General features: G+C 35.7%; 1 protein-coding gene across 4 annotated transcripts; it reads left to right on the top strand.

Moving 5' to 3' along the window:
• On the top strand, positions 1-27,309 carry PCF11 (PCF11 cleavage and polyadenylation factor subunit). Of its 4 annotated transcripts, none has more exons than XM_077113427.1 (16): positions 1-657; positions 4,292-4,417; positions 6,306-6,494; positions 6,857-7,051; positions 7,924-9,041; positions 9,429-9,609; positions 9,718-9,808; positions 10,735-12,299; positions 14,015-14,117; positions 20,760-20,879; positions 21,411-21,513; positions 23,394-23,577; positions 24,040-24,195; positions 24,592-24,684; positions 25,185-25,220; positions 26,209-27,309. In XM_077113427.1, the coding sequence occupies exons 1-16, from the start codon at positions 466-468 to the stop codon at positions 26,422-26,424; spliced, it is 4,668 nt and encodes a 1,555-aa protein (XP_076969542.1). In that variant the 5' UTR covers positions 1-465; the 3' UTR covers positions 26,425-27,309. The 4 variants fall into 4 exon arrangements, with proteins under 4 accessions (XP_076969542.1, XP_076969540.1, XP_076969539.1 ...); XM_077113425.1 differs by having other exon boundaries at positions 9,718-10,201; XM_077113424.1 differs by having other exon boundaries at positions 9,718-10,201; positions 21,408-21,513.
• Positions 27,310-27,756: the final 447 nt, after the last annotated feature.

Here is a 27,756-nt window from a genome sequence, read left to right as displayed (position 1 = left end):
AGCCCCGGTAGAGGCTCGAGAAGAAGGCGGTGCCAGGATGTCCTGCGGAAGGGGCGGAGGCGGGGCTTGTGACGTTTACGGGAGAGCCAATTGCATTCGAGTTTTACCAACGGCCCCGCCCCTTTACCGCACATTTCCCCTCCCCTAGCTCATTTCGCACGACGCAGCGGTTGGGAACACAGACATTTTCGGAGCTGGAGCTGCTACTGCCGCCGCCATTTTGTGTCTGTGGAGAAAGAAGCTTGTGTGGCGGCTGGAAGTGAACGGAGATCACCCGTGAGACGGCGGCGTTTCGTTCCCGTGGTTCCCCCTGTGTCGTTCCCCAACCCCCCTCCGCGGTCAGCATGTGTTGAAGCCGGAGCCGTGAGAAACCCGGGGAGAGGAAGAGGAGTCGGAAGGGAGGCGGGGTATCGAGAGCGGCTTCTGCTTCAGCTGCGGCGGACCTCGGAGGGGGGCCGCGGCGCAATGTCAGAGCAGACGCCGGCCGAGGCCGGTGCTGCGGGGGCCCGGGAGGACGCCTGTCGGGATTATCAGTCATCGCTCGAAGACCTGACCTTCAATAGCAAACCGCACATCAATATGCTGACCATTCTAGCCGAGGAGAACCTGCCCTTCGCCAAGGAGATCGTCTCTCTCATCGAGGCCCAAACCGCCAAGGTTTTTATACACCCCGCAGCCTCCTATTCTTCTAATACTCCCTGATTTTAGTGTCAGCCTCATCCCAGGTCTCGCTTCCATCCACAGGGGGACAGTATTCCTCCTTTCCAACCCTCCCCTTCCACTCAGGCTCGGTCTTTGGCCCAGGCGTCGAGCGTGGGCCTCCCGGTGGGGGTAGGGAGTGGGGAGGGTAAAGGGTGGAGTCCCACTTCCGCTCAGCAACTCCCTATTTAGGCCACCGCATTGTATATCCCGACACCCGCACGCTTTGGATAGGGTCCTTTGAGGTGGGGGAGACTTAAAGGCAGTTTGTGGTTTGGGGAAGTAAGAGTTAAAATGAACCATTTTAACCTCCAGGGGAGGGGGGCTGGGGAGCGGTTCCTGTCCCTTTTCCCCGCTAGTATCCTCTTGGGTAATTGTGCTCTGTGGGTTGGAAGGAGGTGAAGGGGGACCTGGGAGCGAGCTGTTGGTGGGTGGGAGTAGGGAATTGGCCCCGAGTGGAGCAGCCGCCTGTTAGGAGCCCAACATGGCGCCTGAAAAGCACATGATGCGAAAGGGAAGAGAGGAGAATCCATTCCCTGCCAGCCAGGCAGCTGCTCACACCCGTCAGCCCCATTTTGGGGTGGGGGCGGCTAGATTATAACTTTTATTCTCCTATCGGAGGGCCTAATTTGCCCCAAAATATGGGAAATTGGGGTGGAGGGTGGGGTTGGTGGGGGTTGGGGAGGAGATCTTATCCAACCTGTAGGTGGAGAACCGGCCCAGTGGGTAACAAGTACTTTTTAGTTTTTCTGAAAAGTTCAGACCCTCCTCCTCTTCCTTTTCTCTTTTTCTCCCTTCCCTGTTAGTGAAGGCGTGCATTTCTTCACCCCTTGTCAGAAGTGGTCCTTTGCCACCCTGTACTTCCCTGTAGTCCTCCTCTTCTTTGAATTCATTGTGGGAGTTATATGTCATTTAAGTAAAGTTACTGTTAAATTTAGTTATGATTAGTTTTAATAGCTTCCCAGTGCTAAAGTTTTAAGTTATTTTTTAAGCTTGTACTTACGGTTTAGTTTTTCCTCGTTTTTAGTGATTGCTATATCAGGATGAGCCTCCTTTTAGCAGAGTGAACCCCTTTTAAAAGGCCACTTCAACAACAACCACCAATATATTGTTTAGAGGCGTTTTCTGTCTAGTGTAAAATTGAGTGGTCTGACTCTTTAATAAATGGTTTTGAAATGTGTGACTGGTATTATAAAATTTGTGAATAAAACATATAAAATATGTATTTGTCTTTTTTATTTACCTTTGTAAGGTATAGAATCTGTTTCCAAGACTTATTTTTATCTTCGTGGTTGTGTTTTTTTAACAAAAGTCTTTAAGTGACTTGGGTTCATTCTTCTTTAGGTTCTTTCCACTCTTTTGGGTAAATCTGTTCACAAGATACACGGTTTCAGGTGGTCCTTTCATACCTTTATTTAAAGAGGGTAAAAAGTGAGATTATTTTAAGTGCCCAACAAGTATATCATGCTCTGTCTGACAGCTAAAATACAGTATTCATTCATCTTTCCTGTGAATGTCTGTGAAAGTTTTTTTTTAAGTATGAGATTTAAAAAGGGAGCATTTCTCATACTCAACGTCCTTTTTATTGATACAGCAAATGTGATGAACATGAAGACTTAGGTTTTGCCTTGTTGAAGGCTTGACAATGAATTTTTTTTTAAGAAACTGCCCTTAGGTTCCTTTAAAATAACATTATTTTAAAATCTAATTACCTCTTATTTGGGGGACGACTAATATTCCACAGACCCTAAAATTTAGCAGTTCAGATTGTCACTCAAAGAGCAGTTTCCTTGCTGGTTTTTAAGGGATCCAGAACACCTACAAGACAGAAAATTAAATGCTGAATATAGTGACCACATTTAAAACTTGTAAATTTGTGTATAGCTACACAGAGTGGTGAAAATAGATGGACTATTTGCTCATAAGAGACAGCTGAAATTTTTTTGGCACACTTTTCCTGGTTATTTTGTAAAGCCAGATTGAGGAAAAGATGTAAAAAGTCATTTTGTGGGGGGAGGAGGGGAATTATCTGAATCAGTTTTGGGGTTGTGGGTGAGGGGAGGGATTTTCTGCCATTTAGTAGCAAACTGGCTTGGTTTTGTGTTTCTGGAGGTGAATGGTTTTGTCCTTAATCTCTAGCATCTCAGGGTTACTAAACTTAAGGATTCACACTTAATTTGACTCATCCCATGAGGCAGCAGTAGTGAAAAAGAATATTACATGTAATGACTTCACCTACTTGTACAACAAAAAAATTAGCCTACTGAACAGATTTATCTTCCTAGGTACAACAGTGACTAAAATGGTGTAAGACAAAAACATGGTAATGGTAAAGACACGGTAATAAAGCATTTGACATGTTGGTACTTAATAGTTTACCCACATGCAGTGGCCTTGTTGAATCCTTTTATTAGTGTAAAAAGTATTTTCAAACAAAGTTATTCAAGTTTCCTTGGCCTTACTGTAAAGGTGTAATCAGAAGCAAGAGCACTTCCACACACTTGTATGGGCGATTGGTTTTGTGAATATGATGGCTTTGTATATACTCCAGAACTGTGAGCCTACCCTAGCTACAGGTAGCTATGAATAAGTGTTGTTCAGGGTTAAGATTCCTAAACACATGGGGTGGGTTATTGGGGAAAACTTTTTTGGTTTTGTTTAAATCATGGGTGCTACTTTGGAGTCAGAGTTAATAACATGGTGTGCCTTAATGCTCCTCAACAAGTCTGTGAACTTGCTGATGCTTTCTGGACGCTTGCTGTGCCTTCTAAAATCCAGAATGGGTAGGCATTGCAATTGAACTGGGGCAACATTACCTTGTTTTGGAAAGGGCTTCCTGTATCAGTATCACCACACTGCACAAATTTAGAACCCATGGTTTGTGCATGGTCAGAGGAAAATATTTCGACGGAGAGTCCATGCTGTGAAGAAAATCTTCAGGACAAGTCCTGGTTTCCAGAGTCAAGTTCAACCTGATTTACATGACTCAGCTGCTGCTCCATCCAGTTTTTCTTGTTTCAGTAACAGATTTGCATCTTCCTGCATGTTCAAGTGCAAGTTTAAAAGTGTTTAATTTTTGTCCCTTTGGATTATTGAGAAGTAATCCTAATTTTACAGGTAACAAAAGCGCCAAAGACTTCAACATATAAAATATGCCTATAGAAATTAAGGTATCTGCTAGAAGTCTTGAAAACTACTTTGTGGAGTCTAGGCACACCATTATGAGGTTATGTGAGTCACAAAAGCTTAAACTTGGATTTCAGAAAATAATTTTCCGTTTCCTCATATCTCCTTTTTTGGTCACTAAAAATACAGGTCTTTTATTCACATGAAACTGAAATTCCATTGAGTGTTGAGTATGCTAGAGATTACCATTTTTATTCCTTGGTAATTCTGAGCTTGTCTGCTCAAAGTTTATATTAAAAAATAATTGAACACTTAAGTTTCATAAAGATTAATATCAATTGAAGAGTATTTAGTATCAACCAAAAATAGAGGTCTGTATTGTAGATTTAAAAACTCACTTTAAAAAGTAATTATTTGGTGACAATTCATTATTCTAAACTTTTCAGTTTCTTTTTTATTATCTCAGGCTCCTTCCTCAGAGAAGCTTCCTGTTATGTACCTTATGGATTCTATCGTGAAAAACGTTGGAAGAGAGTATCTCACTGCATTTACTAAAAATCTAGTTGCAACATTTATTTGTGTGTTTGAAAAGGTATATATGCATTTTAGAAAATTTTGAATTTTTAAAATGTGATCCTGATTAAATAAATACTTTTGTGTTGGGTTTTCTTGGGTGGTACAATGTTTTGCTGTTTTGAACATTTCATTATCAGGTGCCATTTCAAAGAAAGTGGCTAAGGCTAGTGTTTTATATCAGATTTTAAGTGTAGGGGTTTTACATTATAAACTCAAGAATGGACAGGTTTGCTTTCAGAATTTTTTGCTTTTTAAAAATTAAGTTCATTTGGAGATCTGTTCCATCACTAGAATGTGTGCAGAAGGATAAGAAATTGTCTTAAGAGTACTTCAGAGTTCGTTGGTTATGTTTCTGGTGTGAAGATGTTAAATATTCCTAACTGGGAAAAAGACAATCCTTCAGTGTGCCAACCTGTGATTGATGCCTGAATCTGTGTGTGTGTTCTTTTTTTTTTCTTTCAGGAAATGTTTCTTCTTGTTGTTTTGTTCAAGTAGGTTCTTTGTGAATGTTCTAGTTATATGTGAATTGTGATGGGTTATCTGCTGTAGGTTATTTTGGAAATCCTGTTTTCCCCTTTGTGTTTAGAAAAGAGACTTGTTAGTTTTTACACCTAGCAGTTATTCTTTGCATAATAACATTCTATCTGGTAGTCTGGTTAATAGAGCATTATGTTGAAGACAAGGGGTTTGTTGAGGTAATTCTGTGCCAGGATTTATCTTTCATACTGAGCAAAAGAGCATTTATGAGAGTTTAAAGATTTGTTTGTTTTCTCAGTAAATAATTGGCAGCTGTTCTTAAATATTAGTAGTTGCTCCTGTTGACTTGTAGTATTGGGATAATTTTGAAAAAAACTTCACTATCAGATTTGATTTGCTTGTTAGAAAATAAAATGTGTAGTTGCTATTTGATTTTTCCCTTTAAGTTCTTAGAGAAAATGGAGAAGAAATTTGGAAAAAGTATTTCGAATAGCCTTACAGAGCCTATGAATTAATTTATCGTAGACCCTTGCTAAATCCTGCTTTACTTGATGCTGTGGTCTAAAGCGAAGCTAACATTGCATTACAGATTTTACAGGAATTTAAGAAATTTCTTGCTTTCAGTTTCAGTATGTTCAAATTCAGTTGGATTTTTGGTAGAATCCATTTTCCTGAAGGTTAGCTGGGCCTTAACACTACAGTTGATAAAAATGACTTTGTGGTAGATGTATTATCTAAAGGCTTGAGTCAAGCCTTTATTATCCTAAAGTTGAAAATCCAATTTAATTTTCCCAAGTGCTAGGTTTCTCTGATGGCTGATTTTAAAAAACCATTAGTATTATTATGCCCATCACAAGAATGAGCAGATAAAATATATAAAACTCAAGCTTATCAGTGGTTACTATTCTGTGAATTTCTGTTATTAAGGTGCCTTCCGTACTACAAATAGTTAGCTTTTTGATAGTATCATTCATACTGTATTGCAGAAGATTGATTAGTGAGACAGTTTTGTCTTAATTTTATCCTTTGTACTATCATGTGAATAATAAAATTTAAGCCATCAGATATACTGTTTTCTAGTGTGTTATTTTGTATTTTTGTTCAGTCTAAGGAGTATTAGGAATATAAGCCCTAAAATGTGGAAACATGTTTTACTTTTAAAAATACAAAGTGTTTTTTTCATAGTTGCTTGCTTATATGAAAATTAGGTGGTAATGACTTTAGGTGTTCTAATGATCTTTTTAGGAGAAACTTTAACTTCAGAATTGCAAACTTACCATACCTTTAATCATTACTGTTGCATATATTTACAAATGGGCAGTATAGTTCTATATGTGAAGTTGAGCCATGATTTCTGTAGCTTGTACTTAATACATAAAGCATTCTATAGTAACTTATAAAGCCATAGAATTGTTCTGTTGTTCTAGGTGGATGAAAATACTAGAAAAAGTTTATTTAAATTACGTTCCACATGGGATGAAATATTCCCTTTGAAGAAACTTTATGCCCTGGATGTCAGAGTCAATTCATTAGATCCTGCTTGGCCTATTAAACCTCTACCCCCCAATGTGAATACATCTAGCATCCATGTGAATCCTAAATTTTTAAATAAATCGGTAAGTTTTAATATGAATAGCATATAGTACTTTTAACTATCAAATTTTTGACTTTTCTAATATTTCTTGCCAGAAAGTAAAAATACCACTAATGCCCTGTGTTGAGTCAATGCAGTTTAAGCATTTTTCTTTAAAAAAATTTTTCTCAAATTCACAGTGCATTTAAAATTATATTCAGTTTCTTTAGGTATTATGTAATATACTTAGTTTTGAGTTTTAAATTCCTGATTTCTGTGTCCTTTAAACATGCTTGGCCATTTAAGATTATGAATAGTATGAAGAGTTACACTGATAATTTTTAGTTACCTATTAGCTTTCTATTTTAGCTGTGATACATTTGTCTTAATTATTTTTTCTTTTAGCCTGAGGAGCCTTCAACACCTGGCGCAGTGGTCAGTTCCCCGAGTATCTCTACTCCTCCAATTGTTCCTGATATACAAAAGAATCTTACCCAAGAACAACTAATAAGGCAGCAGTTACTGGCAAAGCAAAAACAGTTGTTGGAACTTCAGCAGAAAAAGCTGGAGCTTGAGCTAGAACAAGCTAAGGCACAACTGGTAAGTAGGAGTGATTTATTTATTTTAAATATTTTGAATCTGTCTTCCAACAGGAAAGTAATTATTTGTGTTTAAATTATTAATGTGTCACTTCTATTAGTGTTTTTTTCCTACTACTTACTTCTTTTACAAATTACTGTGATGTAGACCAAATTTTATATGCTTATTGTTAAGACCAGTTAAGTAAACTACAATATTTTCCTCAATACTTTTCTGTTAAATTAGTAGCATATGAGGTGACGCTTTAGTTTTGTATAATAATTATACCATGTGGATTTAATAATATAAATGGTAGATGTGTTATGGCAAATGTTTTTGCATAGTCTAATGTTTTATAAACAGAAACCAGAAAAATACAGAAGAAAAGCCACCACGTAATTAAGGAGGTCAGGAAGATTAAGCATTTCCATGCATGAGTGGCCTTATACTAAGTTATTTTACTTAATATTTGAATTTTTTTGTAGTGTGGAGATACAGGAAGGCAGAATTTTTAGTAGTTCATTATCAGTGACACTTTTAAATTTTATGAGAGAATTTAACTGGAATAACTGGCTCTTATTCTGGAAGGTAGTACAATTTCTTAGGAGCAGTCTGGCTCAAAACCTGAATAATTAGGAAAGGAAGGATTTTTTTCATTCTACCTTGAGATTACATTATTGAAGTTAAAAGTAAAGTACTGGTAAGAAATAGTAGGCCATGGACTTTCTCTTTTCATTGTAATTTCCATATATGCACTAGAAAGAAACAAAGTAAACATAGTGTTGAGTGAGGGGGTTTATTGATAAGTAAGGCAATTACATTTTTTAGTTGTTTTCAAGTTTTTGTTAAAAAAACTTTACATTATTAATATGAACATTTATTTTCTATTTCAGGCAGTTTCTTTGAGTGTTCAGCAGGAGACATCTAACTTAGGTCCTGCATCAACATCATCCAAATTACATGTTTCACCAATTCCCCCTTTGGCAGTTAAAGGTTCTCATCAGGTACCTGTGCAACCTGAGAAAAGCCGTTCAGGTCCATCCTTACAAATTCAAGATTTGAAAGGAACTAACCGGGATCCCCGTCTTAATAGGATGAACCAACATTCTTCTCATGGAAAAGATCAAAGTCATAGAAAAGAATTCCTAATGAATGCATTAAGCCAGTCTGATATTAAGACAAGTAAAACTGTACCTGCTGAAAAACTAAATTCATCCAAGCAAGAAAAAAGTAAATCAGGTGAAAAAATAGCCAAGAAAGAACTTGATCAATTAGATTCTAAATCTAAATCTAAATCTAAATCACCATCACCCTTGAAAAACAAATTATCCCATACAAAAGACTTGAGAAATCAGGAATCTGAAAGTGTGAGGGTATCTGATATGAGCAAAAGAGATCCAAGGTTAAAAAAACATCTTCAGGATAAGACTGATGGCAGAGATGATGATGTAAAAGAGAAGAGAAAAACTACAGAAAAAAAGGATAAAGATGAGCACATAAAATCATCTGAACATCGACTGGTTGGAAGTAGAAATAAAATCATTAATGGCATTGTTCAGAAACAGGATATAATTACAGACGAATCAGAAAAACAGGGGACAAAACCAGGAAGATCAAGTACTAGAAAGCGATCAAGATCACGATCACCTAAGTCTCGATCACCAATTGTACATTCTCCCAAGAGAAGAGATAGGCGGTCACCCAAACGAAGGCAAAGGAGTATGTCTCCAACTTCAACACCCAAAGCTGGAAAGATTCGTCAGTCAGGAGTTAAGCAGTCACATATAGAAGAGTTTATACCACCTTCCAGGGAAGAAAGAAATGCTAAGAGAAGTGCTAAACAGGATGTCAGAGATCCTAGGCGAATAAAAAAGACTGAAGAAGAACGGCCACAAGAAACTGCAAATCAGCATTCAACAAAGTCAGGCTCTGAACCAAAGGAGAATGTAGAAAATTGGCCAAGTTCCAAGTCTACCAAAAGATGGAAATCTGGTTGGGAAGAAAATAAAAGGTATGATACTACATTTTTACTCAAATAATATATGCATTTCAAAAGAAGCGTTAATTTTAAAATTGGAAGATGTTTATTGGGTACTATCATTAGTTATTTTTCTCTATGGGTTAAATACCATTATTCCTATTTTGCAGATAAGAAAACTGAAGTTTAGAAAGATTAACTAACTAAGCTACCTAAAGCTACACATCCAGGACATACAAGAATCAGAATTCATATCTGATTTTCCCAACTTCAGCTTTTGTGCTTTTAATCATTTAATTACTTTTCATGGTTACATATATTCATTTTAACCATGTCTTTTGAAAAGAATCCTTAAATATGGCTCAGGGTATTCTGAAAAATATTTTGAAGTTTAACATACTGTTTTCATTATGGTTTCAGCCTACAACAAGGTGATGAGCATAGTAAGTCTCCTCATCTAAGGCATAGGGATAGCTGGTCAAGCACTAAAGGAATCTTGTCACCTCGAACCCCAAAGCAGCAGCATCGATTAAGTGTAGATGCCAACCTTCAGATTCCTAAAGAGTTAACTCTTGCAAGCAAAAGAGAATTACTTCAAAAGGTAGTTACTATGATTGATTCCTTGTAATCTTTATTCTCTTTTGCCTTTTTTTTTGTAACTACTTTTTATATTTAAAATATTTAATTTCTTTTTATCACCCCCATGCAGACGAGTGAACGTTTAGCATCTGGTGAAATTACACAGGATGAGTTCCTTGTTGTTGTTCATCAAATTCGACAACTATTTCAGTATCAAGAAGGTAAACATAGATGCAATGTACGGGATAGTCCTACAGAAGAAAATAAAGGTGGATTAAAAAAGAAACCTCTCTTATCTGATGCTGAATTAACCTACTATGAACATAAAGCAAAACTGAAAAGGACACAGGTTCAGCATTCATTTCCAAGACTTGATCTCTTAGATCCTGATATTTTTGACTACCCTTTGACTGATGCCTTGTTGTCTGGAATAGAATGTGAGCCATCCAAAAGTAAACATGCAAGTAGGAATAGTGGAGCACAGTTTGACAGAAAAGAACAATTTAGTGAAAGAGCAAGACGTCTTTCTCCTATATCTGGGAGTCGTACTTATGCTGAGAATCTTTCACCCCATGAGGGCCGGAGAAGACATGACGAGCAAGTCTCTGCTAAAGGTAGAAAAAGTTAAATCAGATTATGCCTATTGAATCACACAGCAGTGAAGGGAAAATGAACAAGCTAAGTGGGGATGGATTTTTGTGACTGTTCAGACTACTGTTGTATTTTTGTTTTGTTTTGTTTTGTTTTTTCCCTTTAGGGAAGGGAAGGGAGCTAATTTTGAGGCCAACTATGTGTCAGCTACTTTACTAGGTTCTCTAAATATGTAATCTGATTTAATCCTCACGACAACCCAATGAAGTATATTATCCTCATTTTTAAAGATAGGAAACAGACTAGAGAGGTTAAATAACTTGCTCAAAGTCAAATAATTTATAGATTGACAGGATGGGGATTTTTACCCAGGTGTGTCTGACTCTAGAGTGCAACCTCTTATCTACTGCCTTATGTGTCTCTCTCTTCCCTCTGATAAAGGGAGTTATTTACATGTATTTTTTGATAAATATTTTCATGAATATAGAAAAAGATTTTAAGATAATTTGATATCAACTCAGATTTTCGGTGAATAATTTTTGTTTCTTTTTAAAAGGTGTACGAGAAGAACAGAGGTCTCCATTCAATGATCGTTTTCCACTTAAGCGACCTAGATATGAAGATTCAGATAAACCCTTTGTAGATAGTCCAGCATCAAGATTTGCCGGCCTCGATACAAATCAGCGACTTACAGCTTTAGCTGAAGACAGACCTTTATTTGATGGACCTAGTAGGCCATCAGTAACCAGAGATGGCCCAGCCAAAATGATTTTTGAAGGACCTAATAAGTTAAGTCCTAGAATTGATGGACCTCCTACAGCAGGTTCACTTCGATTTGATGGGTCACCAGGGCAGATGGGGGGAGGAGGCCCTCTGAGATTCGAAGGACCACAAGGTCAGCTAGGAGGTGGATGTCCTTTGAGATTTGAAGGTCCTCCAGGACCAGTAGGGACACCTCTACGGTTTGAAGGACCAATTGGTCAAGCGGGAGGAGGTGGATTTCGATTTGAAGGTTCCCCTGGTCTGAGGTTTGAGGGTTCTGCAGGTGGTTTGCGATTTGAAGGACCAGGAGGCCAGCCTGTGGGTGGTCTCAGATTTGAGGGACATCGTGGTCAACCTGTGGGTGGTCTAAGATTTGAGGGACCTCATGGTCAGCCTGTGGGTACTCTTAGATTTGATAATCCTCGAGGTCAGCCTGTTGGTGGACTTAGATTTGAGGGTGGTCATGGTCCATCAGGGGCTGCAATTAGGTTTGATGGACCTCATGGTCAGCCAGGAGGTGGGATCAGGTTTGAGGGTCCATTGCTACAACAGGGAGTTGGAATGAGGTTTGAGGGTCCCCATGGTCAGTCAGTAGCTGGCCTAAGATTTGAAGGACAACATAGTCAGCTTGGTGGGAACCTTAGGTTTGAGGGTCCACATGGCCAGCCAGGAGTTGGGATTAGGTTTGAAGGACCTTTAGTTCAACAAGGAGGTGGAATGAGGTTTGAGGGTCCTTCTGTACCAGGAGGTGGCCTGAGAATCGAAGGGCCTCTGGGTCAAGGTGGTCCTAGATTTGAAGGTTGTCATGCTTTAAGGTTCGATGGGCAGCCAGGTCAGCCATCACTCTTGCCAAGATTTGATGGACTACATGGTCAGCCAGGTCCTAGATTTGAAAGAACTGGTCAGCCGGGCCCACAGAGGTTTGACGGACCACCAGGACAGCAGGTTCAACCAAGGTTTGATGGTGTACCTCAAAGATTTGATGGTCCGCAACACCAGCAAGCATCAAGGTTTGATATACCTCTTGGTCTTCAGGGTACACGATTTGACAATCATCCTTCACAGAGACTTGAATCAGTATCTTTCAATCAGACTGGTCCATATAATGACCCACCTGGCAGTGGTTTTAATGCCCCATCCCAAGGATTACAGTTCCAAAGACATGAACAAATATTTGAGTCACCTCAAGGACCAAATTTTAATGGACCACATGGCCCCGGAAACCAGAGTTTCTCAAATCCCCTTAACAGAGCTTCTGGGCACTATTTTGATGAAAAGAATCTACAGAGTTCTCAGTTTGGAAATTTTGGCAACATACCTGCTCCAATAGCAGTAGGAAATATTCAGGCCTCCCAACAGGTAAGTCTGTTACAGTTCTTCTAAAATTATCCTGTATCAGATGTTAAAAATTTTTACTGTTTCTAGGGCTTGAGGGATTTCAGGAGAAATCTGAGAGTTTATCTGGAGTGATATGTTTAATGTACTCCAAACCCCTATATTAGGAAAATGGGATGAGAGCCTTTGGGGGCTGAAATTTACAACCTACACCTGAAGTGATCTTACCTCTTTTAAGATTCAGGGTATCAGTCTCCTCTTCCTCTCACTTTCCGCTGTCCTCCTACCCTTTCTCTCTCTCTCTGTTGCACACTTTCTCTATTTGTTGGCTTCGAAGCTAGTAAAGCATCATACAGTTGGGAGTTTTTCGTAGACTTCTGTTGCATTGTCGAACTGTGGAGCTCTGGTAAGCTTTAAAGTAACCACAGAGCTGTTTTTTTAGACTCTGCTGTTTGACCAAGAATGTCAGTCCTGAGATAAATTGCCCATGCTTTTACAATCTAATTCTCTTTTTCTTCTCTTCTTACTTTTCACCTCCTTCCCAGTCACTCAAGTCAAATACTATTTGTTCATTATCCATGTCAGTAAGGCACACTTGCAATAATAAGTGTACTTATTCACCTGATATTCTTTCCCATGCATACATTTAAAAATGCATATTGAAATAATTTAAAACAATTTATTTACAATTTGTGATTAATTCTATTGATATTTGAATGCCTACTTTTGCTTACTTAGTGAAATTTCCCTGGGTTAACTGCTTTTTTTTCTATTACACATTCTTACTAGAAAATTCATTTTATACTAGTAAGATTACATGGAAAGAAAAGTCATAAGATTGCAGAAGCAGAATATGTATTATTGATAGAAAGCAGTCTTCTGTTCATATTTAATAATTTGAAAGAACAATTGGATTGCCTAATGAGATTTGCTTATTGTGTGTCCTTGAAAGTAATGTAACTGTTTTTGTGAGGTACTCTAGAATAGGACTTGACTTACTTGGTCTTATTCCTACATTGTACAGAATTGGTGAGTTTTTTATTATTCATACATTTCCCTGAAAATTCACATGGATGCTGAACTAGACTTATAAATGGACATTTATTTATATAACAGCAACATGTAGAAGTCTTATCTCCCTCTGGGCTATAAGTACAGTTTTTGTAAGCCAGTTTAGTACTTGTTTCTTGACTGTTTCCTTTTTTAACATTCCCTTGATGCTTTTTGCAATCTATTTTTTGCCCCAAAACTAACCTTTCCCCAAAATGGACAAATGGGATGTTCTCTTGGAGTTGTTTACTGATTGAAGCAGACTTTTGACATTGGTGGAAAGGAGTCAGAAGTTCTGGCCTTAGCTTTGCTGCCAATTAATCTATATTATTGTGCACAGGTCACATTCCTGGATGTCAGTTCTTTTATTTTTAAATAAGGGAGTGCACCAGCAAACTAATTGTGTAAGCTACTTGGTGACTACCTTATTTCTGCATGGTATTGTAAGTTTTCCAGAAAGTGTCACATTAATTTCCAGCTCCTTTTAACTTTCTGAGACCCATTAGGAAGGTATTACTGTCCCTGTTTGTAGAAACACTTAGAAGTGACATGACCAGTCAAGTTCATATTTTAAATCTTTATTAGCTTAGAAATCAGGTCATATGATGCTGTGAACATTTTACTTGATTAATATATTAAAACTGCTTAAAATATAGAAATGATTCTTAAAACCAAGGTTTATCTTAAAGGTTCTGACTGGTGTCGCTACTCAGCCAGTAGCATTTGGTCAAGGACAACAATTTTTACCAGTTCATCCACAGAATCCTGGAGCATTTGTTCAGAATCCTTCAGGTATGTATTTCCTAAATTTTGGTTTTTTGAGAGACGGTTATTGCTTTTTTGAGTTGCTGACTTTGTCAGTTTAGAAAATAACAGTTTTGAGAGATCTTACTCAATATAGAGAATTTTAATCTGGCTGAAATATTTTTTTGTTTGCTTTCTCAGTTTGTTTACATTTTTGATGTGCATTGCACACTCATCATGTAGATATTAAGAAACGGGTAGAAACCTATTGGGTAGAAACTGGAGGTGGGAGGATATGACAATTGTGATGAGGTAGATTGAAATACATGCAAACCTCAGGAATCTAATTATTTGTATTTTGAACTCTGTGTGTGTGTGTGGGTTATGATCCAATAAACATTAAGTAAGTGAATACTAGGGATACTGCCTTATAAAGTTGCTTCATTGATGTGTCTTTATGACCACTCAAATAAATGTCCACAACATGTTAAAGAGAAGTAGAATAAAACTTACGTGATTCCCCAGCCAGGTCCCCTGATAAGAATCTTTGTTTCTGTGGGGTGGGGCAAGGCTACTAATTGGATACAAGGGCTTTAAAAAGAAATTTTAGTTTTAATGTGTGATAAATGGGAAGTATATAAATTAGAGCAATTTATAGAATAACTGCAAATGTCATACATTGAGAACTAATTGGCATTTGCTTTAGTTCTGAATTACTGAAAAGCAATCTTCAGAAGCATGTTCTAGCGTAGTACTGAATTACTTAGTTTACAAATTAAGGGAGTTTTAGTTTTTCAAAGCTTCTTAAGTAACTAGGGAAATCCTAACCAAGCTTCTTTAATTTTTAAAATTAATTTTTTAATTAATTATTTTTTTAACTTTTTTTTTTTTACATGGGCAGGTACAGGGAATCGAACCTAGGTCCTCTGGCTTCGCAGGCAAGCATTCCTGCCTGCTGAGCCACCGTGGCCCTTAATTAATTATTTTAGTTGGAGAAGTTGTTGGTTTACAAAACACTCATGCGTAAAATATAGGATTCCCATATACCACTCCGTCATTAACACTTTGTATGGGGTGGAACGTTTGTTACAATTGATGATAGCACATTTTTATAATTGTACTGTTAATCAAAGCCTGTGATTTAACTTAGGGTGCACTGTGTTTAGTGTAGTTAATTCCATGGATTTAAAAAAAATTTTAATCGTTACCATATATACAATCTTAACATTTCCCCTTTTAATCATATTTCAGTGCTCCTAATTCCATTCAGAATGTTGTGCTACCATTGCCACCTTCTATTACCAAAATATTTCCATCATTCCAAATAGAAACTCTGTACATTTTCAGCCTTAACTTCTTATTCCCTATCCCAATCCTGTAACCTATAGTCTAGATTCTGACTCTGTGAATTTGCTTACCTAATTGTTTCAAAACAGTTAAATCATACAATTTTTGTTCTTTTGTGCCTGGCTTATTTCACTCAACATGATGTCTTCAGGGTTTATCCATGTTGTTGCATATATCAGCACTTCATTCCTTTTTATGACTAAATAATATTCTATTGTATTTATACCACATTTTGTTTATCCATTCATCTGTTGATGGACACTTGGTTTGCTTCCATCTTTTGGCAATTGTGAATATTGCCACCATGAATGTTGATGTGCAAATATCTATTCTAGTCCCTGTTTTCAGTTCTTCTGGGTATATACCTAGTAGTGGGATTGCTCGTAGTTTTACACTTAGTTTTCTGAGGAACTGCCAGACTGTCTTCCATAGCAGCTGCACCATTTTACACTGCTGGCAATGAGTGAGTGTTCCTATTTTTCCATATCGTCTCCAATACTTGTTATTTTCTGTGTTTTTTTTTTTTAATAATTTTTCTGTTGGGTGTGAAATGCTATCTCATGATTTCAATTTGCATTTCCCTGATGGCTAATGATGTTGGGCATCTTTTCAGATGCTTTCTGTCCATTTTGTATATCTTCTTTGGAGAAATGTCTGTTCAAGTCTTTGGCTTTAATTGGGTTGTTTGTCTTTGATTTCGATAAGGTTCCATTGATCAGTTTTTCCTTTTCTTACTTGTGCTTTGGGTTTAAAGTCTAAGAAACCATTGCCTAGCACAACGTCCTGAAGATGCTTTCCTGTGGTTTCTTGTAGGAGTTTGATATAGCTCTTATATTAAGGTCTTTCATACATTTTGAGTTGATTTTTGTATATGGTGTGAGATTGGGATCCTTCTCATTTTTTTTGCATATGGAGAGCCAGTTGTCCCACCACCAATTGTTGATGAGACTATTCTTTCCCAATTCAGTGATCTTTCTACTTTTTCAAAAATGAGTTGGTCGTACTCCTGGAGATGAGCCGGGACCTGGCATCATGGGATTAAGAAAGCCTTCTTCACCAAAAGGGGCAAGAGAGAAATAGTCAAAATAAAGTTTCAGTGGCTGAGAGATTTCAAACAGAGAGGTTATCCTGGAGGTTATTCTTATGCACTGTGCCCCCTTTTTTAAAAAACTATTTTTATTGACAAATCTTCATACACATAGAGTCCATACATAGTGTCCAATCATCACATAGTTGTGTATTCATCACCATGATCATTTTAAGAACATTTGCATCACTCCAGAAAAAAGAAAAAGAAAAAAGAAAAAACTCATACATCTCATATCCCTTACCCCTCCCTCTTATTGACAACTAGTATTTCACTCTACTCAATTTATTTTACCCCTTATCCCCCCTGTTTATTTATTTATTATCCGTATTTTTTTACTCATCTGTCCATACCCTGGATATAAGGAGCATCAGACACAAGGTTTTCACAATCACAGTCACATTGTGAAGGCTATATCATTATACAGTCGTCTTCAAGAATCAAGGCTACTGGAACAAAGCTCAGCAGTTTCAGATACTTCTCTCCAGCCACTCCAATACACCATAAACTAAAAAGGAATATCTGTGTAATACATTAAAATAACCTCCAGGATAATAACCTCTCAGCTCTGTTTGAAATCTCTCACCCATTGAAACTTTATTTTGTCTCATTCAGTCACTGAAATTTCATTTTGTCTCATTTCTCTCATCCCCCTTGTGGTCAAGAAGCCTTTTTCCATCCCATGATGCCAGGTCCCAGCTCATCCTGGGAGTTCTGCCCCATATTGCCAGGGAGATTTACATCCCTGGAGTCATGTCCCCTGTAGTGGGGAGGGCGGAGTTCGTCTGCTGAGTTGGCTTAGAGAGAGAGAGTGGCCATATCTGAGCAACAAAAGAGGTTCTTTGGGGGGTGACTCTTATATATAATTACAAGTAGACTTAGCCTCTCCTCTTGCAGGAATATATTTCATAGGGGCTAAAGCCAAGATCGAGGGCTCAGCCTGTGTATTTGGTTGTCACCACTGCTTGCGAGAATATTGAGAATTCTCCAAATGGTGAAGTTGAATATTTCCTCCTTTCTCCCTAGTCCTCCAAGGGGACTTTGCAAATAGTTTTTTATTTACTGCCCAAATTACTCTGGAATATATCGGGGCATCACACGAACCTGCACAAACCAACAAGATCTCACACCCTATTCAAGATTCCGTGTGTTTATGCTTATGCTGTTCAGCTAAACTGACCATGCAAGTTAAATTAGGTAATGCGCTACCCCAAAATGTAAATTTTGTACCAAATAAACATCTCTCCCTTTGGTCTCACACAGAAGTTGAAGTTTTAAAATATGGATGATAAATACCCCTTTTTAGTTTATGGTGTAGTAGAGTACCTAGAGGGAAGTACCTGGAACTGTTGAACTGTATTCTGGTAGACTTGATTCTTTTTCTTTTTTTTGCTTGGGCAGGCACCGGGAATCAAACCCGGGTCTCTGGCATGGTAGGCCAGAAAACTGCCTGCTGAGCTACCATGGCCTGCCCTTTAGTAGACTTGATTTTGAAGAAGATTGCATAACTATATAGCTTTTACAGTGTCACCGTGTGAGTGTGAAACATTGTGTCTTATGCTCCCTTTATTCAGGGTATGGACAGATGAATAAAAAAGTAAGGACAAAAATAAATAAATAAATAATAGTGGTAGATAAGGGGTTAAAAAATTGAGTGGATTACAATACTAGTAGTGGTCAGTGAGAGGGAGGGGTTGGGTATGGGATGTATGTTTTTTTTTGTCTTTTGTCTTTTTATTTGTTTTTCTGGAGTGATGCAAATGTTAATGGTCATGATGATGAATACACAACTATGTGATGATATTGTAAGCCATTGATTGTATACTTTAGATGAACTGTATGATGCCTGAAGATATCTGAATAAAAATAATTAAAAATGAAAAAAAAAAAAAAAAGACCAAACTAGGGCTTGATATTCACTATTCACATACTGGGATTTTTTTCAGTTCTGAATTTTATTTTAGTATTTTTCACTATTATCTTCATTTTGTACTTAGAAAAATAGAGTTATAACAGTGTGCAGCCTTTGTGTTGATTGGAAATTTGACTTAAATACCCCAAAATGTCTGTCATATGAAATTCGATATTTTAAAAATGAAACATCTATCAAATATATATTGGGTTTGATGATCATCAGAATCCTATATTAAACTCTTAATGATTACAGAAGAAAAAAAAATCAGTTGCCCATAAATGTGAGGGTTGACTTTTGAGCTCTCAGTTCTTTTCCATTGGTTTATATGTCTGTTCTTGTGCTGTTTTGATTACTGTGGCTTTGTAATAACTCTTGTGATTGGTGAATGAGAGTCATCCAACTTCATTCTGTTCAGGTTGGCTTTGGCCATTAGGGCTCCTTACTCTTCCATAGAAACTTGATGATTGGCTGTTCCATTTCTGCAAAGAAGGTTGTTGGAATTTTGATTGGTATTGCATTAAGTCTGTAAATTACTTTGGGTGGTTTTGACATCTTAATGATACTTAGTCTTCCAGTCCATGAACACAGAATATCTTTCCATTTATTTAGGTCTTTAATGTCCTTTAGTTGTGTTTTATACTTTTCTGTGTACAAGTCCTTTACATCCTTCTAACCACGTTCTTTTTAATGCATTAGCTCTTTAACTGTCATTTTGGGAAATTTACTCAATTAATTTGAAAGCTTTTAATTTTAGAATGACGGGATTAATATTTTTTATTTTTTGTTTTCACTGTAATTAAAAGTAAGGAAAATATTTAGGATTTAAAGTTTGAAGGCCAGGACTAGAGCTTCCATTCTGCCACTTACAGGTGGGCAGGGGATGAACAGGTCTATACTGCCTAGGGTTCCGTTGCCTCCTCTGTAAACAAGATGTGAAAGTCAGTATTTGCCAGGATTTTTTTTTCTTTATGAGAATCAAATGAGATAGTATATGCAGAAGTACTTTGTAATATGTAAGTGCTGTATTAATGTATATTCCTTTAAAACCTGGCTTTTCTTGTTGTATAGAGAATTTGTTGTGTTTAGGTTAGTGGCATGAGAAGTTTTTTCTTTTTTTCTTTTACACTCTTGGGTTGTATGTATACATATATAGGACATAGCAATATCATGGAAGAAATAGCATTGTATTCCCCTGGGTTGAGGGTACCGAGTGAGGTGTTAAGTATGAGTCTTTTTCCTTTCTCGTGGTCTTTAAGACCTGTGAACAGTGTTCACTCTGTGCTGTATACAGCTTCTCTCAAGGTTCCTTCTCTTAGTTTTACAGTGAAAACAGAGGAGATACACCCATGTTCATTTATTCATTCAAACATATATCGATCATTTGCTATATGCTAGGCATCGTGCTAGGATGAATTTAATAAGGTTCATTCTTCACCTTATCTATTTATTTATTTTATTTAACAAGTACTATATATAGTGCCACACGCTTCAATGGCACATATACACATATTCATTTAATCCTTATAGCAACCTTAGGTAGGAATTATTAGTAGTACCCTTTTACAGATAAAGTAAACTGAGGCAAATAATGACTTTTACATCTTGTTTATAGAGGAGGCAACGGAACCCTAGGCAGTATTGGAACGTTATGGTGCTTAGCAAACTATGGAATTTAATTGATTCCTGACCAGTGAGTTTAAGAAGAAAGTTGTAGGGCGTTCCACGTGGCTCAGCAGGCAGAATTCTTACCTGCCATGCTGGATACCCAGGTTCGATTCCCAGTGCCTGCCCAGGTGAAAAAGAAAAAAAAAAAAAGAAGAAAGTTGTTAACCCTTGCCTAATTTATTCAAATAATTGAGATTTTAGTAAGCCTGACACCTGTTCAGCAATAGCCTGCGCTGAGGCCATAAATTTCTTTATACTCATATCAGGGCAAAAGGGTATCAGGGTCATTCCCCCCCCCCAGAAATCTGTGCTAAAAGATAGTACTCTGCCTCACCTATACAAAATTATGTTCTCCAGTGTGGTTAGATGAGAAATAGAAAATTAGATTGGTGGTAAGGCCTAGAGGTGGTTGCATGGTGTAGAAGGGATCATGAGGCTTTCTGCCCTCTGTTTTCTCTTTTCTTTGGTATGGATTTAATTAGGGAAAAGTGTATATAATACTGTTGGGTTTTTTTGGTAGATAATATATGTCTGTATAAAGTATCAGTGTTTCTGGTGTTGGTTTTTGGTATTTGTTCTACAGTATTTTCAAGTGGTGATTTTGCTGATCTAAATGAGAAAATCTTGAGAAAAATTAAACCCATCTTTAACAAAATTTTGTCAATTTTGTCAAAAGGAACCCTTCCTAAGGCATATCCTGATAATCATCTCAGTCAGGTGGATGTAAATGAATTGTTCTCAAAACTACTAAAAACAGGAATTCTCAAATTGTCCCAGCCTGATTCAGCTACAGCACGTAAGTATGGGCTTTATACATTATCTATGCAAATTCTTAAGTTACGGAGTTGTGTAAGATGACATAATGTAAAGATGTAAGTTATTGATACAGGTTCTTAAAATAATTATTTTAGTATTGTTTTTGGAAAGTAAAATATAATTGGTTTATAATGATAGTCTTTTCTATTTTATAAGATTGAAACTATTATTACCTCTATAGAGAACATTTATTTCAGTTAAATTCCTGAAAATATATACAGAAATTTTTTTACTAGCTATTCTACATTAGTTTAGCCTTTAAAAATAATTTGAATTATTTTATATGATTTGTACAATTTCATGAAGATTAACTTTTTAAGAGCTTAGACTTCACATCACTTAATCAAAATATAGAGATTTATTAAATTCTTTGGCCAATAAGCTTAAGATTAGAAGCACTTAATAGACAAGATCAGTTTGTCTGTATGCTTTTAATACTATAGTGTTCCTCTGTGCATAACACATGCAGAATGGTATTGAGAAATTTGTATGTCTCTTCTCAATCAAGAAGTAAATGAAGTTGCTGCTCAGCCTCCCCCTGAAGAGGAGGAAGATCAAAATGAAGATCAAGATGTTCCAGATCTGACCAATTTTACAATTGAAGAATTGAAACAGTATGTAATCTAATTTCTTTTAAGATAAAAGGGACAGTGATTGTGGGTATTATTAGTATTATTTTATCCCACTTATTGTTTTAAATTTGAGGAAGCCTATTTTTAAATTCTTTTAATTTTAAATTTTAAAATTAAAATTTTAAAATATGTCTGCTGCACAAGTCTTTAGGCTAAAAGGCCTTTTCACAATTGCCATTTCTTTTTGAATCTGTGTTTGGTCCATAAAATACAGGAAATTTAAATCCTAGATATTGATAATTATTCGTGTCTTTCTTTTCGTATCTTCATTTTCTCTTACCCATCATTATTTTTTCTATATTGATATTTTTACATTTTTGAAGTCACGAAAATGAGAATTTTATAGTCCACTATTTAAGAATGCTTTAAAATTTATTTTCATTTTACAAGTAATGCATGTTCATAAAGAAAATTAGAAATACAAATAAATAAAAAAATACCACTCCCACTTTAGGGATAATCAGTATTAACATTTGCTACATATCTTTTCATAAGTTTTTGTTGCCTATATTACTTATGTAAAAAACATTTATAGCTGCTTTCTAGTGCATGGATTCATTATATCCATAAGAGACTGCCTTATAAAAATAGAATAATGTGTCTCAACCTTTTAAAAATCAATATAATTGTTAGAGTAATACTTGGTCATATTTAAAGTCGTGTAATGAAGGTCTTATAAAGGCTTATAGTAAAAGATGGCGTCCACTTCTGTTGCTGCTATTCACTTTGCCTGTCCCCAGAGGCAAATACTTTTTAAATCTTTTAACTCTTTTTTCCTGTTTACCTCTTAATTTATTTTGCTGTTTCTTGATTTATCATTGTAAATATAACCTCTTGACTTCCTGATACTGAAAGTGAAGATTTAGTTTGCTCTAAATTTGTACCAAATTCTCCCATATAGTTATAAAACTTTTTAAAGTAAATCATTATTCAGCATTAATATAACTATATTTGTTTGTTGGTATGCAAAGTATCAGTGTACTGTGCTCTGTTGTATTTTTTTCCTTGGACTTAAATAATTGCTTTGTTTGTTTATATACTTGGTCTGTATACTTAATTCTTCCCAAATACAGAGACCAGAATTTTTTTTCTGATTTTAATATTTTTATTGTAAAAACTTAACATACAAACATACAAATATTCTTGACAAACATTCCATACATGGTGTGCAATCAGTGGCTCACAGTATTATCACATAGTTATATATTCATGACCATGATAATTTTTTAGAACTTTTGGATCACTCCAGCAAAAGAAAAAAAATAACTCATACAAACCATATCCCTTATCTGTCTCTTTCATTGACTACTAGTATTACTTTAACCTTTGCTCTCCCAATTCTTTATTTTTTATCCATATTTTTAACTCATCTTTCCAAAATCTGATTATTGCTGACTTGTTTCCCATTAGGCTTCTAATTTGTCTTTTTAATTATCTGTTGTATTACTATTTTTTCTGTACCGTTTTCACTGTTCTTCAGACCTTAGTGGGGCAGCTGAGTTATTCAGAACTCCAAAGATATGGAGAGGTAAGCTCTAGCTAAAGGATAGACCAGCTGTTGGCTTATTAGCTAGTAGGTGACCATTCTATTTTTAGCTAGAAGGAAATAAATAACTGGGCCAGGCCTACTAATAAGAGGATAGGCTTCCATGTTCCAAAATTCACCTGATTCTTTTCCCCAAAGTTTAAGGTAAGGAGGGTTAGTAATACACTACTAGAGAATAATATTTATCTTTGGGTGTTAACTGTTTTAGCTATCTCTTGGTTTCACCATTATTAAATTATGGAAAACTGGAAGACTTTTTTAAAGGCCATTAACCCATGTTATCAGAACTAAAGATTATTTCTTGTTTTCAAAATAGACGTTATGATAGTGTTATTAATCGACTGTACACTGGTATTCAGTGTTACTCTTGTGGAATGAGGTTTACAACATCACAGACAGATGTATATGCAGATCACTTGGACTGGCATTATCGACAAAATAGAACTGAAAAAGATGTTAGCAGAAAAGTCACTCATAGACGATGGTACTACAGTTTAACAGTAAGTAATTCCTATGTATCCAAACTGTCTTTTAGGCAAGTATATTAGTTTAAATAATTGCTAAGTTGTGACTTTTCTGAATAAAATTTGGTTCTTAAAATATAAAAAGGTTCTTAAGGAAGTTTTGAGAGTATATATTTGCTTTTTATTGTAACTAGAGTAGGACACGGGTTTCTGTAGCTCCAAAATTCCAAGATTCAGAGACTGATGTGAAATTTATCTTGTTTAAATTAGTAGTTCTAATTCTAGAGGCAATGGGAGATTAACATTAAGATCTTAATTCTTCGTTAATTGCTTATGTCTGTTAGTTGTGGTATTCAACAATAAGCTATAATTATCAGAAATCACTATTGAAGCATTTTGTAGAAGAATGTACCTTACCTTCAAATGGGCTTATGTTGAAGATATGCTGTAAACATTTAGAAACAATGAAAATATTCTTTTAAAATTAATTCCTTTAAGGACTGGATAGAATTTGAGGAAATAGCTGATCTGGAAGAACGTGCAAAGAGCCAGTTTTTTGAAAAGGTGCATGAAGAAGTAGTGCTCAAAACTCAGGAGGCTGCTAAAGAAAAGGAATTCCAAAGTGTACCTGCTGGACCAGCTGGAGCAGTTGAGGTAAGAGAAAAATGTTTGTTTTCTAGCTCTGGGAGTGCCCCCTCACTTTCTTTAATTAAGTAATTGAAAGCGTATCACTTCATTTTCATACATCTTTTAATGATTTTAAGGTTTCTTGTAAGCTTTACTCTTCAATTTTGCTCTTAATCTGGCTCTGAATTTCAGAAAAATGTAGTTATATAATATCAGTGACACCAGTGAAATGCTGTTTATTTTTGCTTGTAAGATTGCAGAATCCTTAACATTTATTTTGTATCTTTTTTATATATTGGACGTTAAACTTTCAGAAAACTCTTAAATTTTTTCCTCCACTTAACACTAATGATTATATATTTTTGCTTAATGATAGTAAATATGTTCTAGTTAAATAAATTTCATTTTATGATTCTATTTTAGAGCTGTGAAATCTGTCAAGAACAATTTGAACAATACTGGGATGAAGAAGAAGAGGAATGGCATTTAAAAAATGCTATTAGAGTAGATGGAAAGGTAATTTTCAGTTACTTTATTAGGAAATGGTAAGATTAGTACTCTTTTGTAGGGGTACACTTTGATAGCAATAGGTTTTTTGGTTTTAAGAAAGGTACTGGACTTTAGAATCAGAAGGTTTGAGTTGGATCTTAGCAGTTAGCTGGTTCTGTGCTCATTTTATAGAAGAGATAATATAATTAGTTAATGACATACCCAGGACCTAGGTCTTCTGAATCTAGTCTTCTTTCCACTTAACCACACTTTTTTGATTCTGAATTTATATTTCATTATCAAACTGTTACTGTCTTGAAAAGAATGTACAAAACAAAAAAAGAGAGATCAGATTTCCAACTCTCTTTATAAGGATAAAAGTAATGTTTTTAGACATTTTTGTGACCAAGAGAATTTTGTTACTTTTCCAAAGTGGTTTACATTTAAAAAAGAAAGCCATATCAGAAGAGCCTATTATAAGTGAATATGCACATGATTACCTACTTATTTTTTTCTTTTCTCTTTAGATTTATCATCCATCATGTTATGAAGATTATCAAAATGTAAGCTTCTCTCCAGTTACTATGTTTCTTTATCTTACTAAATTTCATTTTTCAGTTGCGAGTTTTGTCAGAACAATATTGTTATTTCAGTCTTATTAATGAGCTTTTTTTGTGTTTCTGTGTAGCATTTAGGTTGGTCAGTAAATATTGGTGTTCGAGTGATTAAGATCTGATACATATCAATGGCATCTTAGGCATGGAGAGATACAAACAATGCATATTTTGACATTGTTGATCATTCCTTGCATTGCATTGACTTAAATGTTGATGATGTCTTTTGCTAGGCCACTAGGCCCAGAGAAATATGAGCAAAATTTAAGTCACAAAGCCCATGATGGGAATAGGTTTCTTGAATCATGGTAGCTTTTAGTACTCTTTTTCCTCACATAACTCCATCAGCCATCTAAGAAAGTAGGAATACTTTTTAAATAATCACTTACAAAATCTGAAAAAGACGGTTTGTTGACTCTAGAAGTTCAAAATGTAGAGTGATCATTTTTTCAAATCAGTCAATGGAACACATTGACTTTCAAAGAATATTTCATGGATTTAAGAGGCAATTTGGAAGATATATTTAGGTCATCGAGAGACCAGACTTTTCAGGATGTTTTAATGGCTTGAGGAAATTTAAAAAATTGTCAGACTACTTGAAACTGGGAGTCACAAAAACCATAGGATATATGTGGGAATCATTATATATGTCAGGGTTAACTAGAGTAGCATGTCTAAATAACTTCTTGTAGTCTCATCTGTTACTGCTTTTCTTAAGCTTATTAGCTCATTTCTGAGTAGGTATTAAATGCTCAATATGCATTTTATTATTTGGCTGCCTTTAAGGCATGTTTTCTGGGAAAGCAAGACTGGCATTTAACTTGCAGTTGATGTATGCATGTTCTTTTGCCCATATAAGGGTCTTATAAAACTAAATTTCATTTACTGTGATAATACTGAACTTCCATCAGTACTTATAGGGCTTTTCATCTTGTAGACATCTTCGTTTGATTGTACACCATCTCCCAGCAAGACACCAGTTGAAAATCCCTTGAACATAATGTTGAACATTGTCAAAAACGAATTGCAGGAACCCTGTGAAAATCCAAAAGTTAAAGAAGAGCAAATTGAAACCCCACCAACTTGTACAGAAGAAAGCATAGCCACACCTACTGAAATTAAAACAGAAAATGATACAGTTGAGTCAGTTTAAATAAAATGAGAAAGGTATGTTTTTCTTTTAAAAAGCTGCTGTTGGATCTAGAAGGTGAAAGATTTTTTTTATGTATATATAGACATATCTATATAAATTGTGTAGCTGAGGCAGGGCCTTCAGCTATCATTTGGTTAATAAATACATTTTAGTATTTGCATTTCCTACTGCCTGCACAGTTTCAGGTGCTTGTTGTGTGAAAGTTCTGTAGATGTGTGCAAATTTAACAAAATGAAATTGTATGTGTAAAAAAATGTACGATTTTCACTTGTGAAACTGTAAATTATAAATAAAAAATATTTTTGCTATCCATGGAGTGTAATATTTATGCACACCATCAAATAAAGACAGTGTTTCTGTACTTTTTATTGAGTGAAGATGGAATGAAACAATCTCAACATAAGATTTTTTTTCCGGTAGCTTCACATGATTAAAAAGCAAAGCCTGAAGTTAGTTTTACCTTTCAGAAGGGGGTTGTGAAAGAGCACTGCAGGATTTCTCAAACTGAAAGCCAGATTTGAAAAATTTTTATAAAAAAATAGGACATATTTGTGTGTGTGTGTGACATACACATCCAACTATAAGGAACCATCTAGGTGTCCATTAATGAAGCAACTTTTATTCTTAAAGATGGACACTGATGCCATCAAATAATTAAGAAGTATATTTAAATATACTAAAGGTGATTTTTTTTAAATGACATTTTTCAAATTGTCAGAAAATTTAATAGAGATGAACATATTTCTATTTTAAGTTATGGGGGAATCTGTAAGAATGTTCATTTGAAACATGCTTAACCTTTTTCCTTGTTGGTTTTGACTGCATTAGATGGATACCATGAGATGTTAATATTCATACATGTAATAAATAGAATGATGAAGAAACTTCTAGTTTGTATCTCTTTATTTCTTGAATGGCTTTAGAATGTGACCCTGCATTTTCTTATGTCTTTCATCTCATTCTTTAAACATGGACTTAACACCTCTGTGGACAGGCACTGAGATACAGGATTAATATTTTCTGCCATCTAATGGATGAGATAGGCATACTAAACATTGGAAGTCAGTTAATTGAGCTCTTACTATATGGTAAACCCTGGCAGATTTTTACATTTATATTCTCTATTACTTAAAATAATCCTACATGGTGGATAGTACCGCTATTTTACAGATGAAGATAGCAAGTTAACCACTTAAAAAGTGGTAAGACTAGTGGTGCAAGGGTACCTACAACTCAAGAATAAAAAGACAACCTAATTATAAAATGGGCAAGACACATAGACATTTCTCTAAAGAGGAAATACAAATGGCTAAAATAAAACACGAAAAGTTG

The sequence above is a fragment of the Tamandua tetradactyla genome, chromosome 8 (assembly GCF_023851605.1).
Source record: "Tamandua tetradactyla isolate mTamTet1 chromosome 8, mTamTet1.pri, whole genome shotgun sequence".
NCBI lineage: Eukaryota > Metazoa > Chordata > Mammalia > Pilosa > Myrmecophagidae > Tamandua > Tamandua tetradactyla.
This window is presented reverse-complemented; position numbering and strand designations above follow the sequence as displayed.